The 18,073-nt window shown below is 43.3% G+C and overlaps 1 protein-coding gene across 1 annotated transcript; it reads left to right on the top strand.

The window, feature by feature from the left end:
* The first annotated feature begins 1,999 nt into the window (after positions 1–1,999).
* On the top strand, positions 2,000–5,615 carry LOC121568702 (suppressor of cytokine signaling 3). Its single transcript, XM_041879096.1, has 2 exons — positions 2,000–2,208; positions 3,127–5,615. Exon 2 carries the CDS (start codon positions 3,269–3,271, stop codon positions 3,902–3,904), a length of 636 nt encoding a protein of 211 aa, XP_041735030.1. The 5' UTR covers positions 2,000–2,208; positions 3,127–3,268; the 3' UTR covers positions 3,905–5,615.
* The last annotated feature ends 12,458 nt before the right edge of the window (positions 5,616–18,073 follow it).

Below are 18,073 nucleotides of genomic sequence, written 5' to 3'. Positions count from 1 at the left end.
ACCATTGAACCACCTTCCTAACCCTAGCCTGGCTGGTTATACCCTGGGTTAATCTACCTACCCATCCCCAGGGCTTGTGTCAGTCAGATCTCTGATGAGTAAGCAGGAAGGGAGAAACAGAGGATGATGAGTAGGGAACAAGTCACACATTACAGTACATGGAGACAGGGAGTGTAACACTAGGGCTGCATCCCAAATGACACCCTATTCTCTATGTCGTCCACTTTAACTCTACCTACATGTACATATGACCTCAATTACCTCAACTAACCTGTGCCCCCGCACATTGACTCTGTACCAGTACCCCCTGTATATAGCCTCACTACTGTTATTTTACTGCTGCTCTTTCATTTATTTATTTTTAAAAAAAATCCACTTATTTATTTTTTACTCAACACTTTTTTTTCTTAACTGCATTGTTGGTTAAGGGCTTGTAAGTAAGTATTTCACTGTAAGATCTACACCTGTTGTATTCGGCGCATGTGACAAATCCAATTTGATTTGATGTGACTGCTTTTGACCAGAGCCCTATTGATCCTAGTCTAAAGTACTAGGGTGCCATTTCGGACACAACTAGAATACTCTCCGCTAGGTCAACGTCTTACACAACAAAATGTAGATCATGTGATTTACTCTATGGGAGTTTAGTGTCACTGTTTTTTTGTTTTGTGATTAGCTATTACATATTTACATCTTCCTGTAATGTCCCGAATTTCCCAACTCCTTTCGTTCAAATGTATACTTTGATTTAATGATTCAAATTATATTAAGAATGAAATTGACATTTTTATGAGCAGTGTGAGCATGTAGTAACTTGGTCCAAAGATCTGTCACGGATTTAGCCGAGGCTGCTCCTCCTCCTTGCTCGGGCAGGCTTCGGCGTTCGTCGTCCCCGGAGTACTAGCTGCCACCGATCTAGGTTTCAGCAATCATCTAGATTGGTCTGCTTTGTGTACACCTGTTTCCCATTAGTGTTGATGGTTTCCCTTTATAACCCCTGTCTGTCATTCGTTTGTTGTGTGTGATTGTTCTCCGTTTGTTTTCGGCAGGACTGTGTATTACGATTATTTGTTCCTCCCTGTTTTGGAGGTTTTGTTGTTTTGTACTTTTCATTACATTTATTAGTAAAGTACATCTGCCAGTCTCTCGGTGTCCTGCGCTTGACTTCGTTCACCGCATACACGTTTATCCTGACAAGATCTCATAAAGCCATCTGTTCAGTTGGGATCTTGCCATGATAACTGAGCTGTATAGGATAGTAGTCTATGAAAAGCAAAGGATGTAAAAATGTTGCCAGTTCTAAAGAAACTGACAGCCATTTCCAAAGAAACTATGTCCCTATAATAAAGTTATAAATGTACCTATAAAGCTCTAACTGTCCAATCCAAACATATTGGCGCCCTCTACGGGGCACTGGCATAGCATTCAGCCGCTGCCAGAGAGGAACACCGTGTTCTGTCTATTCCACCAGGAGGCCCATTTACCAACCACTGTCAATAGTGCTCAGATTAATTAAAGTACTTCTTACAACGTAGAATGTATCAGATCATGTGATTACCTTAAAATGTTTTTTTTTTTAGATGTATTTTTCACTATATAGGCCTTTTCTGCAAACCAATAGGTTGGACATATTGATTACCTTAGAATGTTTATAACATGCTAAATATATAGTAGTCTAGTGGTATTATAATGTAATTAGTGCATTATAATAACATTACTATTACCAGCAAAGCTAATACAATATGGCGGTAACAGACAGTTCTTACATGCAATTCGCTGCAGGAAAAGTTATTGCTTGGAACTCCATAACTTCATTTTGGAGGAATAGTGGGGGAGGGGAGGACTTCTCTGTTGAATACCAGGAATCGTCCTTTTAAAAAAACTATTTCTTACTGACAATCTGCCAAGAGGCCCTTACTGGAAAACCAAGGGGGTGGAGCCTCCCGACACGTTATGAGCGCTACTCGCTAGCGCTTAGTGTTCATTAAAGAGGCAACTGATGTACGATCGATGTCTAGTCAGTCCAATGTAGAACACAGACAAAGGACAAAACTGGCACTGTTAACGACATTGCACATCAGCAAGGATACAATTGTTACAATTTGAACAACACAAGACATCAAACTCAAGGAAACAAATATGCTCAAGGGATTGAAGCAATTGGATAAACTTTCAAAGCGCCAAGTGTACAGAGAGAACCCGTAAAAGGTAAGAAATAAGACATGATATAGTTTAAAAGTAACAAAGGCGAAGACAATGTATCATTATAATACATTAGCGATTTTTTTCATGATTGATTTTTGTATGTAAAATTACGCAACAGTTGAAGGATTCCGCTCACCAGGCTGCTCGACTTTACTGGAACTGACCGCGGTGACTGAGCCCGAGGGCATAGATAAAAATAAAAAAAACTTTCCTGTAAATGAGTAGGACAGAGCACACGGTAGCCTAATTGCAAATCACTTCTATTCTTCTACTGAAATATAATGTTTTCACTTTCACCTTTCACATACAATAGCCATATAGGCGATTTGTCGTAAATAATATGGTTAAAAATCATGTAGCAGTGCGTAATTGGAGTGACAATAGCAACATGAGTAGTGTCGAATCTTATTACTTCTTGTGGTTCTCAATAGTCCGCGACAGGACAAAAAATAGCCAGGGCCTCATTGGTAAAAATGTTCCACTATGTAACATAGCTGTAGCTCAGCTGGTAGAGCACGGCGCTTGTAACGCTTAGGTAGTGGGTTCGATCCCCGGGACCACCCATACACAAAAAAAAAATGTATGCACGCATGACTGTAAGTCGCTTTGGATAAAAGCGTCTGCTAAATGGCATAATATTTGAAATAAAAATTAAAGCATAATCTTTGCCTACATGTGTTGAGGAGTATTAGATTACTCTTAATCCTAAAACAATTACACTATAAATAAACATTTTATCGACTGTTATGTATTTCTGTAATTAAAATGATAGAACTGGATATCTTGAGTTGATAAACTCGAAACTAAACGTCAGTTCTTTGGATCATATTGCCCAATGCCCTGAGGTCCACTCAATGACCAAGTCACTCCACTCTGAGCAGATACTTTTGATACTGATGATTTTCTCTGCTTTATCTCCAGGACTATCCTCTCCAGACACAACAACAACAGAACTAAAGGGCCTTGACCTCTGTAGGGGGATTCGTGACCTCTACTCTCCGACCTCCTCCTTCTGGTGCCCAGTGCTCACCAGGCAGGTCGCAAAGACGCGGTGCGCAGCGCCATGGTAACCCACAGCAAGTTTGACTCCGTCATGAGCAGCAGCCCCTTCGACACCACCATGCGGCTGCCTCACCGTTACAAGACCTTCAGCTCCAAGGTGCAGTACCAGCTCGTCATCACCACCCTGCACAAGCTCCAGGAGAGCGGCTTCTACTGGGGCTCCATCAACGGCAAGGAGGCCAACGCCATGCTGGCCGCCGAGCCCGTCGGCACCTTCCTGATCCGCGACAGCTCCGACAACCGACACTTCTTCACGCTCAGCGTCAAGACGGTGTCTGGCACCAAGAACCTGCGCATCCAGTGTGACTCTGGGTCCTTTTTACTCCAGACGGACCCCAAGAGCATGCAGGCTGTGCCCCGCTTCGACTGCGTGCTCAAGCTGGTCCACCACTACATGCCACCCACCAAAGGGGCTTCATTGGCAGGGAACACGAGGGGAGGGAATGCCTCCTACTACATCTACTCTGGAGGGGAGAAGATCCCTCTGGAGCTTCTCAAACCTTTCTCCTCCACTATGTCCAGCCTGCAGCACCTGTGTAGGAAAACGGTCAACGGACACCTAGACATATCCAGCAAACGGGACCAGCTTCCCCACCCGCTCAAGGAGTTCCTGCAGGAGTACGACGCGCCCATCTAGGGCACTCTCTGGACATGTAGTGCCCCTGATGGGCATCAGACTTGATAAAAGTGCTATGAAGGGGACTTGGGTCGTTGTGAGAGACAGTGTGGCAGTACCCTGCAGAACTGGGGGGGGGGGAAATATGACTGTCTGTATCTGTGTCTTAAAGGGATAGTTCACCCACATCAGGGTGAAGAGGCAGAGAGGAAGGCAGCAGCCAGTCAGTGCTTGGTGATGTGGTTCTCACTAGGGCTGGACTGTAGCTACCTCCCAAGCCCAGGAGTGATGTAACGTTACCATGAGGAGTAGAGCTATACTGGTCCACCATCAGCCAGTCACTCTCAACAGGCTGCCAACCAAAAGAAAAGAAGTGGGCGTCGTCATCAGACTTTCCAGTCTCTCGTTCATGCAGGGAGAAAGAGAGAAAGACAGACAGAGAGAGCGAGAAGGAGAGAGAGAGCGAGAGGACGAATGGTTCATTGAGAGGCTAAACGGACAGTCGGCGTGCTGCTAATTGGTTCAGATGTGTGTCAGTCAGGCCTTCGATTGGACCAGAAAATAACTATTTCCCAACATAACTATTTCCCAACCTCAACTCCAACCTCACTGCATGACTAATAACTTCCTCCCAAGGTCCGCTCTCTCTCCTCAGTCTATGAAGGCTCTGTGCCAGCATCTTGCCTGCCTTCACGCCTCTGATGAAGCACACATTCCCACTGCTGCTAACCATGGGGTCTGGCTGTGGCACGGCACCGGCCTGAGACACACACACACCAGCCTCTGCTATCCATTCAACCATTACAGCAGGACTGGCTGTAATGACTGTCCTTAGCTGGCTGTTGGATATTAGTCATGGACATTAGCCCTGAGCCTGGAAGTATTAAACACGTTGGTCGGAGTGCCAAGTTTTTTGGCCCCCTCTGGGAAAACTGGGATCTCTGCCTCAGCCTTGCCAGGAAACTGCCTAGCAACAGGAATTCTAAACCGTGTTCCAATGGGTTACATTCACCATCACCACCTCCAACACCACACTTTGAGTCAATATTTGTAATAAGCCAGAACTGCAAACCAATTATGACCCAATGTTACAGAAGTGTAAAGCACACAAATGGCCGAATGGAGAAATGAACTTTGAGACTTAAAGTGTTGATGATGTGTGTAATGATTGGTTCATTGGCAGGGCTTTTCATATGAACTTGCCAAACCTGCCTTGAACTCGCCAACAAAACGGTTTATTGACAGAACAACAAATACTTGCATGACAAAAAAATGAATGAGGGGTTGCTTTTAAACTTGAGATAATAGCATCACTATATACAGACGAAATAGAGTCAGGGTAAGCCCTCAGTGGATAGGAAATATTCCCCAATGAATGTGGTGGTATTTGTGCCACAGACAGGATACCAGATATCGCTTGCTATTGAATGTATTAAAATCTGAGAATCTCTCTTCCTCTCAAAGAGCGCATCTAAGGTTCATCCTGTTCTATTTTCTTTCTTAAAACCAGACAATGTTTACATGACTGACTGAAAAATGGAAAGATGTTTTCTCCTGTCTTTTATAAAGATATTCATTAGACTAGCCAGGTGACTGGCTGCAGTAGAAGCATGAACGACATTTGAAGAAAAAGACAGCAGAAGCAAGCGGAACTAAAAACTTTGCACATATTTATATTTATATGACATTTCAATAATTTATAATAAAGAGCACTATTTTTCTATGAATTAAATCCTTGTTGTGTGACCTTGTTTGGGGAGGGGGGGTACAACATACATGACTATACATTTCGGGTATTTTACACAAGATCCTCATCACTACAAATGTCTAAAACATCCCACCTTTTGTCGATGAGACAAAAGGTGGATTTGTATTCATTTCATCGTCGTTTACTACATTTATTTGACAGGAACCATGCACATTAATTAACATTGAATGACTTAGCCAGCCAGCTAATTGTCACCGGTAGTCTAGTAAATTCAACACTACAAACATCAGCACATAGAGTATCACATAGACAATTCAAATAAAGGTTTTTATCTTTTCATTATTATTTCACTAACAACTAGACTTTTAGGGGTCAGTTTCCCAGACATAGAAGCCTAATCCTAGACTCAAACGTGCTTTTTAGTCCTGGACTAGGTTTAACCTGTGTCAGAGAAACCAGCCTCTAAAGTGACTGTTATCTAAACAGATTAGGATTCATTCATCTCTGGATCTAAGCTGTTGTCTAAGCCCCTCCCTTTACCATGCAAAGTGTGTGGTGGATCCAGAGAATTACACTAGAAGCGATAGAGTGATATCCCCGCCCCAAGCCTCTGTTCTAGTGAAAGAGGATTAACCTCCCTAAAACCCTGTATAGAGACATCATGGAGGCTGCTGAGGGGAGGACGGCTCATAATAATGGCTGGAATGGAGTGAAAGGAAGGTATCAAACATATATATAAAACAAAAAAAACGTGCTTGATACCATTCCATTCACGCCATTTCAGCATTATTATGAGTCGTCCTCCCCTCAGTAGCCTCCTCTGAGAGACATTACATTGTCGTGTATGTTTAGCACGAGAACGACTATACTATAGGAGTTGGCGAGACAGCACAAACCAATCCGTGACCAGGTTACTAAAACACAGGGCCCTAGACACATTATTACCCCTGCATCCACCATCCAACCTAAAGGAGTGGGGTGAAGTTGCCCCTAGATCAGGGTTCTTCAATTCCGGTCCTGGAGGGCCGAAACACCTCTGTTTTTCATCCTCTCCTTCTAATCAGGGGCTAATTCAGACCTGGGACACCAGGTGAGTGCAATTAACTACCAGGTAGAAATAAAAAACAGAAGTGTTTCGGCCCTCCAGGACCGGAATTGAAGAACCCTGCCCTAGATGCTGATCCTGAGTCAGTTCAGCATTTTCTCCACTAATGGTTAGTGTTGATTGGGAGCAGGGGGAAGCTGATACTAGATCTGTACGCTGGAGCCAACCAAAAGGGGCCTAAACAGAGACAGCACTAATCCTTGTTTACTGTTACCCTGCTACAGCCACACCCTGTAATCAAGCTTGGTGCTGCAAGCCCTCCAAACTATGTGTTGTCAGTCTCTGGCACTAGATGTTGTCAGTCTCTGGGACTATGTGTTGTCAGTCTCTGGGACTATGTGTTGTCAGTCTCTGGGACTATGTGTTTTCAGTCTCTGGGACTATGTGTTGTCAGTCTCTGGGACTATGTGTTGTCAGTCTCTGGGACTATGTGTTTTCAGTCTCTGGGACTATGTGTTGTTAGTCGGGCCGTATAGAAGATAAGTAAATATAGACACACAGGCGTATCACAACCGGCCGTGATTGGGAGTCCCATAGGGCAGCGCACAATTGGCCCAGCGTCGTCCGGGTTTGGCCGGTGTAGGCCGTCATTGTAAATAATAATTTGTTCTTAACTGACTTGCCTAGTTAAATAAAGGTAAAAAAACAAAATAAAAAAAATTAAAAAGGCGTGTGTCTGCCGGCCATGAATCCAGCCCTCTCAGAATACATGTTCTGTGTTGTGGTTCACTTATCAGGAAATGAATTCAACCGGCATTGAAAACGACCTAGAACTAGAAGACTGTGTTCCTGCTTGAAGGAACAGTGTGTGTATCTGTCTGTGCGTCAGAAAGTGTGTGTCTGAAGAACCAAGTCATACCAATACAGAAAGAAAGAGGTGTGTTTGAGTTCCTCCTCTCTAGTGTCTGTCACATGGGAGAGAAGTGTTGGCCGGTGCCCTGGGATGCAGACAATAAGCATTGACTTGGCAGTGGTCCCACTACAGAGGAGATTGTCAGTGGTTCTTGGGCCTGTATAAGTGACTTGCTATCATGATTATGGATAATCTTGAATGAATCATGAATAATGATGAGTGAGAAAGTTACAGACGCACAAATATCATACCCACCCCCAAAATGCTAACCTTCCCTGTTATTGTAATGGTGAGAGGTTAGAATGTCTTGGGGGTATGATATTTGTATGTCTGTAACTTTCTCACTCATCATTATTCACAATTCATTCAGGATGATCCATAATCATGGTAGCATCCACATGAATATAGAAGTGTTTAGAAACATATTATATTCTTATTTACAATAAAAGTGACTCCAAAATGACACAACACATTATTTACCATTAATTTCTATTAGGCACAAGATAATCTGAAACACGATTTAAACAAACAGCAAATGCATCCAACAAATTTGTAGAGTCACAAGCTTGATGTAGTCATTGTGTGCTACTTTAATGCACATAAGTGAATATGGCCCAATAATTCTGGTCTCCTAAAATGAAGGGACTATGTACAAAAAGTGATGTCACCCGATATGGATGAAAATACCCTCAGATTAAAGCTGTCAGTCTGCACTTTAACCTCATAGTCAGTGTATAATTTCAAATCCAAAGTGCTGGCGTACAGAGCCAAAGCAACAAAAAATGTGTCGCTGTCCCAATAATTTTGGAGCTCACTGTATCCTCCATTGCCATGAGAGAGTGCAGACAGGAATCTTAGGCTGAGTCCCACATGGCACCATATTCCCTATATTATAGTGCACTACTAGGGTATCATTTGGGACGCAGACTTAGTTTGCACACCACAATTTACTGCATTGATGTATAGCGGGCCAATAACCTGCACTACAAACCTCCATATTCAACCTATTTACGGTAAGGAGCTCCCAGCCTCAGCTCTCTCCTACCTGCTTTCAGTGCAGTTAATTGGTTCTGCTCAGATAACAGCCAATCTAGGGAGTTAAGAGACCCGTGGAGTCTCTGAGGTGATTTGTACTGTGCAGGGGCATTCTGAGTATGACTGGTAAAACAGCACACATGCTTTTCTCTGTAATTGTGCCACTGAGGTGAGATCTAAGGGAGGTGAAACATAGTCATTTACAGCCAATATATGAATCACAGTAATGCACTGAACTACTGCATAGTGATACAGTATTGGTAAATATAGGTACAGTGGATATGTTTGGTTATTGTACTGCATGTGTGTTGTACTGTACATAAAATATCAATGACTGGGAAGAAAAAACTGCGGACTGCAAAGTCTGTCAGGCAAAACTGATCCCAGATCAGCACTCCTACTCTGAGGAGCTTTACGAATGCGGGCCCTGTGAGTAGTGATGTGTGTGATAGAGTTGGAGCGATTCCAGATCGTCCTGATGAGAAATAGATAGGTTTATATTAGCGTCAGACTTAATCATCTCCTTCCCTCCCCTCCTATTCCACACCTCATTCCCCTACCAAGGAACGAGTGATGAGGGACTATTGTGAACAACGATAGGGAGAGAGGAAATGATAGAGGGGAAAGTTGACAAAAGTGCTGAGTGACGGGAATGTACACAGACAGATCTGGGCTCAGGTGAAGGTCGTGTTGTGTTACTGGGGTTTGTGATAGTTTACTGTACATTATGCAGTGCTTGCACGGTAACCACAGTATCCATCTGATCTAGGAGGAAATGCATTGTGGCTAATCTGAACTATCTGAAACAGTCACCATTTAAGACACATAAATGGATATCAATCAGAAGTCAGAAGTTTACATACACCTTAGCCAAATACATTTACACTCAGTTTTTCACAATTGCTGACATTTAATACTAGTAAAAATTCTTAGGTCAGTTAGGATCACCACTTTATTTTAAGAATGTGAAATGTCAGAATAATAGTAGAGAGAATGATTTATTTCAGCTTTTATTTCTTTCATCACATTCCTGGTGGGTCAGAAGTTTACATACACTCAATTAGTATTTGGTAGCATTGCCTTTAAATTGTTTAACTTGGGTCAAACGTTTAGCCTTCCACAAGCTTCCCACAATAAGTTGGGTGAATTTTGGCCCATTCCTCCTGGCAGAGCTGGTGTAACTGAGTCAGGGTTGTAGGCCTCCTTGCTCGCAAACGCTTTTTCAGTTCTGCCCACAAATGTTCTATAAGATTGAGGTCAGGGCATTGTGATGGCCACTCCAATACCTTGACTTTGTTGTCCTTAAGCCATTTTGCCACAACTTTGGAAGTATGCTTGGGGTCATTGTACATCTGGAAGACCCATTTGCGACCAAGCTTTAACTTCCTGACTGATGTCTTGAGATGTTGCTTCAATATATCCACATAATTTTCCTTCCTCATGATGCCATCTATTTTGTGAAGTGCACCAGTCCCTCCTGCAGCAAAGCACCCCCACAGCATGATGCTGCCACCCCCGTGCATCAAGGTTGGGATGGTGTTCTTCGGCTTGCAAGCAACCCCCTTTTTCCTCCAAACATAACGATGGTCATTATGGCCAAACAGTTATATTTTTGTTTCATCAGACCAGAGGACATTTCTACAAAAAGTACGATCTTTGTCCCCATGTGCAGTTGCAAACCATAGTCTGGCTTTTTTATGGCGGTTTTGGAGCAGTGGCTTGTTCCTTGCTGAGCGGCCTTTCAGGTTATGTCGATATAGGACGTGTTTTACTGTGGATATAGATACTTTTGTACCTGTTTCCTCCAGTATCTTCACAAGGTGCTTTGCTGTTGTTCTGGGATTGATTTGCACTTTTCGCAGCAGAGTACGTTCATCTCATGGTGTTTATACTTGCGTACTATTGTTTGTACAGATGAACGTGGTACCTTCAGGCGTTTGGAAATTGCTCCCAAGGATGAACCAGACTTGTTGAGGTCTATAATTTTTTTCTGAGCTCTTTGCTGATTTCTTTTGATTTTCCCATGACGTCAAGCAAAGAGGCACTGAGTTTGAAGGTAGGCATTGAAATACATCCACAGGTACACCTCCATTTGACTCAAATGATGTCAATTAGCCTATCAGAAGCTTCTAAAGCCATGACATCATTTTCAGGAATTTTCCAAGCTGTTTAAAGGCACAGTCAACTTAGTGTAAGTAAACTTCTGACCCACTGGAATTGTGATACAGTGAAATAATCTGTCTGTAAACAATTGTTGGAAAAATTACTTGTGTCATGCACAAAGTAGATGTCCTAACCGACTTGCCAAAACTATAGTTTGTTAACAAGAAATTTGTGGAGTGGTTGAAAAACGAGTTTTAATGATTCAAAGTGTATGTAAACTTCCGACTTCAACTGTATATACAGTACCAGTCAAAAGTTTGGACACACCTACTCATTCCAGGGTTGATCTTTATTTTTTACTATTTTCTACATTGTAGAATAATAGTGAAGACATCAAAACTATGAAATAACACATACGGAATCATGTAGTAACTAAAGAAGTATTAAACAAATCAAAATATAATTTATATTTGAGATTCTTCAAATAGCCACCCTTTGCCTTGACGACAGCTTTGCACACTCTTGGCATTCTCTCAACCAGCTTCATGAGGTAGTCACCTGGAATGCATTTCAATTAACAGGTGTGCCTTCTTAAAAGTTCATTTGTGGAATTTATTTCCTTCTTAATGCGTTTGAGCCAATCAGTTGTGTTGTGACAAGGTAGGGGGGGTATACAGAAGATTGCCCTATTTGGTAAAAGACCAAGTCCATATAATGGCAAAAACAGCTTGAATAAGCAAAGAGAAACGATGGTCCATCATTACTTTAAGACATGAAGGTCAGTCAATATGGAACATTTCAAGAACTTTGAAAGTTTTTCAAGTGCAGTCGCAAAAACCATCAAGCGCTATGATGGAACTGGCTCTCATGAGTACCGCCACAGGAATGGAAGACCCAGAGTTTTCTCTGCTGCAGAGGACAAGTTCATTAGAGTTACTATACTCAGAAATTGCAGCCAAAATAAATGCTTCACAGAGTTCAAGTAACAGACACATCTCAACATCAACTGTTCAGAGGAGACTGTGTGAATCAGGCCTTCATGGTCGAATTGCTGTAAAGAAACCACTACTAAAGGACACCAATAAGAAGAAGAGACTTGCTTGGGCCAAGAAACACGAGCAATGGACATTAGACCGAATTGGAGATTTCTGGTTCCAACCGCCGTGTCTTTGTGAGACGCGGTGTGGGTGAACGGATGATCTCTGCATGTGTATTTCCTACCGTAAAGCATGGAGGAGGAGGTGTGATGGTGCTTTGCTGGTGACACTGTCTGTGATTTATTTAGAATTCAAGGCACATTTAACTAGCATGGCTACCACAGCATTCTGCAGCGATTCGATATCCCATCTGGTTTGGGCTTAGTGGGACTATCATTTGTTTTTCAACAGGACAATGACCCAACACACCTCCAGAATGTGTAAGGGCTATTTTAGCAAGGAGAGTGATGGAGTGCTGCATCAGTTGACCTGGCTTCCACAATCACCCGACCTCAACCCAATTGAGATGGTTAGGGATGAGTTGGACTGCAGAGTGAAGGAAAAGCAGCCAACAAGTGCTCAGCATATGTGAGAACTCCTTCAAGACTGTTGGAAAAGCATTCCTCTTGAAGCTGGTTGAGAGAATGCCAAGAGTGTGCAAAGCTGTCATCAAGGCAAAGGGTGGCTACTTTGAAGAATCTCCCCAAAAAATTTGGGGGGATTTGTGTAACACTTTTTTTTGTTACTACATGATTCCAAATGTGTTATTTCATAGTTTTGATGTCTTCACTATTATTCTACAATGTAAAAAATAGAATAAAGAAAGAAAAGCCCTGGAATGAGTAAGTGTGTCCAAACCTTTGACTGGTGCTCTATATAATTTATATATAGTATATACTGTATATAAATATATATATATATTTTTGGGAACAATTGTTTTTATTGAGTCACTTCAACAGTGGTACAATCAAATAAAATAAAATAATTTGCCACATGCGCCGAATACAACAGGTGTAGACCTTACAGTGAAATGTTTCCTTACAAGCCCTTAACCAACAATGCTGTCACGATTCTCTAAAGCAGAACCCAGAAGCAGACCAGGACAAGGTGAGTTGAATGAAGGTGAGTATTTATTTAAAGACTTAAATGTGGAAGCAGGAGAATCCAGGTGATGGAGCTGGCAGTGGAGGTGAGTTGGTGGGAGTGAATGGGCAGATCCAATGATGTCTCTGAAGCTACAGACGACCAGGAAGCGGTGGAGTGAATGTTCCGGGAGAGTAACTGTAGACAGAGTAATCTAAGGTGAGTTCACAGCAAGCAAAAAGTACAGAACAGCAAAACTAACTCTTAGTAATCTGAGGCTGATAAACTGGCACAACATACTGTTCATGGCTAACGATCCAGCAGGGAATGGATGTCAGGTCAGAGCTTAAGAAGTGGAGAGGTGATGATCAGAACCAGGTGTGCAGATAGCTGATGAGATGCAGGTGCGGGTAATGGAGAGATCTCCCGCCTTGCTTTGTCGCCCGGCAACCAGACAAGGTGCGTTCAGGAAACTCAGGAAAAAAACTCCAGGACAGAAAACAGGCAACTCCGGCAGAAACCGACTAAGGAAGCGGGATTCATGACAAATGCAGTTTTAAGAAGAAGAAAAAAAAGTGTTAAGGCCTTGTGAATGTTGACCTGCTTAAAAGTCTTACTCACATAGTCATCCGGAACAGCTGATGCTCTCATGCGTGCTTCAGTGTTGCTTGCCTCGAAGCGAGCATAGAAGTGATTTAGTGCGTCTGGTAGACTTGTGTCACTGGGCAGCTCGCGGCTGTGCTTCCCTTTGTAGTCTGTAATAGTTTCCGAGCCCTGCCACATCCGACGAGCGTAGTATGATTCAATCTTAGTCCTGTATTGACTCTTTGCCTGTTTGAGGGTTTGTTGGAGGGCATAGCAGGATTTCTTATAAGCGTCCGTGTTAGAGTCCCGCTCCTTGAAAGCGCCAGCTCTACCCTTTAGCTCAGTCCGGATGTTGCCTGTAACCCATGGCTTCTGGTTGGGGTATGTACATACGGTCACTGTGGGGACGACGTCATTGATGCACTTATTGATGAAGCCAATGATTAATGTGGTGTACTCCTCAATGCTATCGGAAGAATCCCGGAACATATTCCAGTCTGTGCTAGCAAAACAGTCCTGTAGCTTAGCATCTGCGTCATCTGACCACTTCCTTATTAACCGAGTCCATGGTGCTTCCTGCTTTAGTTTTTGCTTATAAGCAGGAATCAGGAGGATAGAGTTATGGTCAGATTTGCCAAATGGAGGGCGAGGGATAGTTTTGTACGCGTCTCTGAGTAAAGGTGGTCTAGAGTTTTTTTCCCTCTAGTTGCACATTTAACATGCTGGTAGAAATTAGGTAGAACGGATTTAAGTTTCCCTGCATTGAAGTCCCCGGCCACTAGGAGCGCTACCTCTGGATGAGTGTTTCCCTGTTTACTTATGGCCTTATACAGCTCATTGAGTGCAATCTTAGTGACAGCATCGGTTTGTGGTGGTAAATAGACAGCTACGAAAAATATAGATGAAAACTTTCTTGGTAAATAGTGTGGTCTACAGTTTATCATGAGGTACTCTACCTCAGGCGAGCAAAACCTCGAGACTTCCTTAGTATTTGATTTTATGCACCAGCTGTTGTTTACAAATATACACAGGCCGCCACCCCTTGTCTTACCGGAGTCAGCTGTTCTATCCTGTCGATGTAGCGTATATCCCGCCAGCTGTATGTTATCCATGTCGTCGTTCAGCCATGACTCGGTGAAACATAAGATATTACAGTTTTTAATGTCCCGTTGGTAGAATAACCTTACAATCAATGAGAAACAATACTGTTTGATGTAATACTAATATTATATGGACGGTACAGTTAATGAGTTAATGAGTCGTGGTCAAAAGTTTTGAGAATGACACAAATACTAATTTTCACAAATCTGCTGCCTCAGTTTTGATGATGGCAATTTGCATATACTCCAGAATGTCATGAAGAGTGATCAGATGAATTGCAATTAATTGCAGACAAGGTGCGTTCAGGAAACTCAGGAAAAAAACTCCAGGACAGAAAACAGGCAACTCCGGCAGAAACCGACTAAGGAAGCGGGATTCATGACAAATGCAGTTTTAAGAAGAAGAAAAAAAAGTGTTAAGGCCTTGTGAATGTTGACCTGCTTAAAAGTCTTACTCACATAGTCATCCGGAACAGCTGATGCTCTCATGCGTGCTTCAGTGTTGCTTGCCTCGAAGCGAGCATAGAAGTGATTTAGTGCGTCTGGTAGACTTGTGTCACTGGGCAGCTCGCGGCTGTGCTTCCCTTTGTAGTCTGTAATAGTTTCCGAGCCCTGCCACATCCGACGAGCGTAGTATGATTCAATCTTAGTCCTGTATTGACTCTTTGCCTGTTTGAGGGTTTGTTGGAGGGCATAGCAGGATTTCTTATAAGCGTCCGTGTTAGAGTCCCGCTCCTTGAAAGCGCCAGCTCTACCCTTTAGCTCAGTCCGGATGTTGCCTGTAACCCATGGCTTCTGGTTGGGGTATGTACATACGGTCACTGTGGGGACGACGTCATTGATGCACTTATTGATGAAGCCAATGATTAATGTGGTGTACTCCTCAATGCTATCGGAAGAATCCCGGAACATATTCCAGTCTGTGCTAGCAAAACAGTCCTGTAGCTTAGCATCTGCGTCATCTGACCACTTCCTTATTAACCGAGTCCATGGTGCTTCCTGCTTTAGTTTTTGCTTATAAGCAGGAATCAGGAGGATAGAGTTATGGTCAGATTTGCCAAATGGAGGGCGAGGGATAGTTTTGTACGCGTCTCTGAGTAAAGGTGGTCTAGAGTTTTTTTCCCCTCTAGTTGCACATTTAACATGCTGGTAGAAATTAGGTAGAACGGATTTAAGTTTCCCTGCATTGAAGTCCCCGGCCACTAGGAGCGCTACCTCTGGATGAGTGTTTCCCTGTTTACTTATGGCCTTATACAGCTCATTGAGTGCAATCTTAGTGACAGCATCGGTTTGTGGTGGTAAATAGACAGCTACGAAAAATATAGATGAAAACTTTCTTGGTAAATAGTGTGGTCTACAGTTTATCATGAGGTACTCTACCTCAGGCGAGCAAAACCTCGAGACTTCCTTAGTATTTGATTTTATGCACCAGCTGTTGTTTACAAATATACACAGGCCGCCACCCCTTGTCTTACCGGAGTCAGCTGTTCTATCCTGTCGATGTAGCGTATATCCCGCCAGCTGTATGTTATCCATGTCGTCGTTCAGCCATGACTCGGTGAAACATAAGATATTACAGTTTTTAATGTCCCGTTGGTAGAATAACCTTACAATCAATGAGAAACAATACTGTTTGATGTAATACTAATATTATATGGACGGTACAGTTAATGAGTTAATGAGTCGTGGTCAAAAGTTTTGAGAATGACACAAATACTAATTTTCACAAATCTGCTGCCTCAGTTTTGATGATGGCAATTTGCATATACTCCAGAATGTCATGAAGAGTGATCAGATGAATTGCAATTAATTGCAAAGTCCCTCTTTGCCATGAAAATGAACTTAATCCCCCAAAAACATTTCCACTGCATTTCAGCCCTGCGACAAAAGGACCAGCTGCCATCATGTCAATGATTCTCTCGTTAACACAGGTGAGAGTGTTGACGAGGACAAGGCTGGAGATCACTCTGTCATGCTGATTGAGTTAGAATAACAGACTGGAAGCTTTAAAAGGAGGGTGGTGCTTGAAATTATTGTTCTTCCTCTGTTAACCATGGTTACCTGCAAGGAAACACGTGCCGTCATCATTGCTTTGCACAAAAAGGGCTTCACAGGCAAGGATATTGCTGCTAGTAAGATTGCACCTAAATCAACCATTTATCAGATCATCAAGAACTTCAAGGAGAGAAGTTCAATTGTTGTGAAGAAGGCATCAGGGCGCCCAAGAAAGTCCAGCAAGCGCCAGGACCGTCTCCTAAAGTTGATTCAGCTGCGGGATCAGGGCACCACCAGTGCAGAGCTTGCTCAGGAATGGCAGCAGGCAGGTGTGAGTGCATCTGCACGCACAGTGAGGCGAAGACCTTTGGAGGATGGGCTGGTGTCAAGAAGGGCAGCAAAGATGCCACTTCTCTCCAGGAAAAACATCAGGGACAGACTGATATTCTGCAAAAGGTACAAGGATTGGCCTGCTGAGGACTGGGTTAAAGTCATTTTCTCTGATGAATCCCCTTTCCAATTGTTTGGGGCATCCGGAAAACACCTTGTCCGGAGAAGACAAGGTGAGCGCTACCATCAGTCCTGTGTCATGCCAACAGTAAAGCATATTGCGACCATTCATGTGTGGGGTTGCTTCTCAGCCAAGGGAGTGGGCTCACTCTGTCACGGTTCTCTAAGACCGAACCCAGAAGCAGACCAGGACAAGGTGAGTTGAACGAATGTGAGTGTTTATTTACAGCTTCAAAAGATGCAGAATAATCCAGGAGACAGAGCGGGTGGCGGAGATGAGTAGGTGGTGGTGAAGTGGCAGATTAACTGATGGCACGGCAGGGGTTGGGTGAAGGTTCCGGGAGAATGACTGTAGACAGAAAAAACGGAGGTAAGTACACGGCAGGTCAACAAGGTGCAAAAAACAAACAAAACTAACGCTAGTACTCAGAGGCTGATACGCTGGCAAAACATACTGTTAATGGCTAACGATCCGGCAGGGAATGGATGTCAGGTCAGAGCTTATGAAGGGGTGATGATCAGGACCAGGTGTGCCGAAGCTGATGAGAAGCAGGTGCGGGTAATCGAGAGATCACCCGCCTAGCAACGTCGCCCGGCAACCGGACAGGGTGCGTTCAGGCACCTTCGGGAAACAGGAGATTCAGAGCAGAAAAACGGCAACACAGGCAGGAACAGACTCAGGACGCAGGGTTCATGACACACTCACAATTTTGCCTAAGAACACAGCCATGAATAAAGAATGGTACCAACACATCCTCCGAGAGCAACTTCTCCCAACCATCCAAGAAAAGTTTGGTGACGACCAATGCCTTTTCCAACATGATGGAGCACCTTGCCATAAGGCAAAAGTGATAACTAAGTGGCTCGGGGAACAAAACATCGAAATTTTGGGTCCATGGCCAGGAAACACCCCAGACCTTAATCCCATTGAGAACTTGTGGTCGATCCTCAAGAGGCGGGTGGACAAACAAAACCCCACAAATTATGACAAACTGCAAGCATTGATTATGCAAGAATGGGCTGCCATCAGTTAGGATGTGGCCCAGAAGTTAATTGACAGCATGCCAGGGTGGATTGCAGAGGTCTTGAAAAAGAAGGGTCAACACTGCAAATATTGACTCTTTGCATAAACGTAA

The sequence above is a fragment of the Coregonus clupeaformis genome, unplaced genomic scaffold, assembly GCF_020615455.1.
Source record: "Coregonus clupeaformis isolate EN_2021a unplaced genomic scaffold, ASM2061545v1 scaf0164, whole genome shotgun sequence".
Classification (NCBI taxonomy): Eukaryota; Metazoa; Chordata; class Actinopteri; order Salmoniformes; family Salmonidae; genus Coregonus; species Coregonus clupeaformis.
This window is presented reverse-complemented; position numbering and strand designations above follow the sequence as displayed.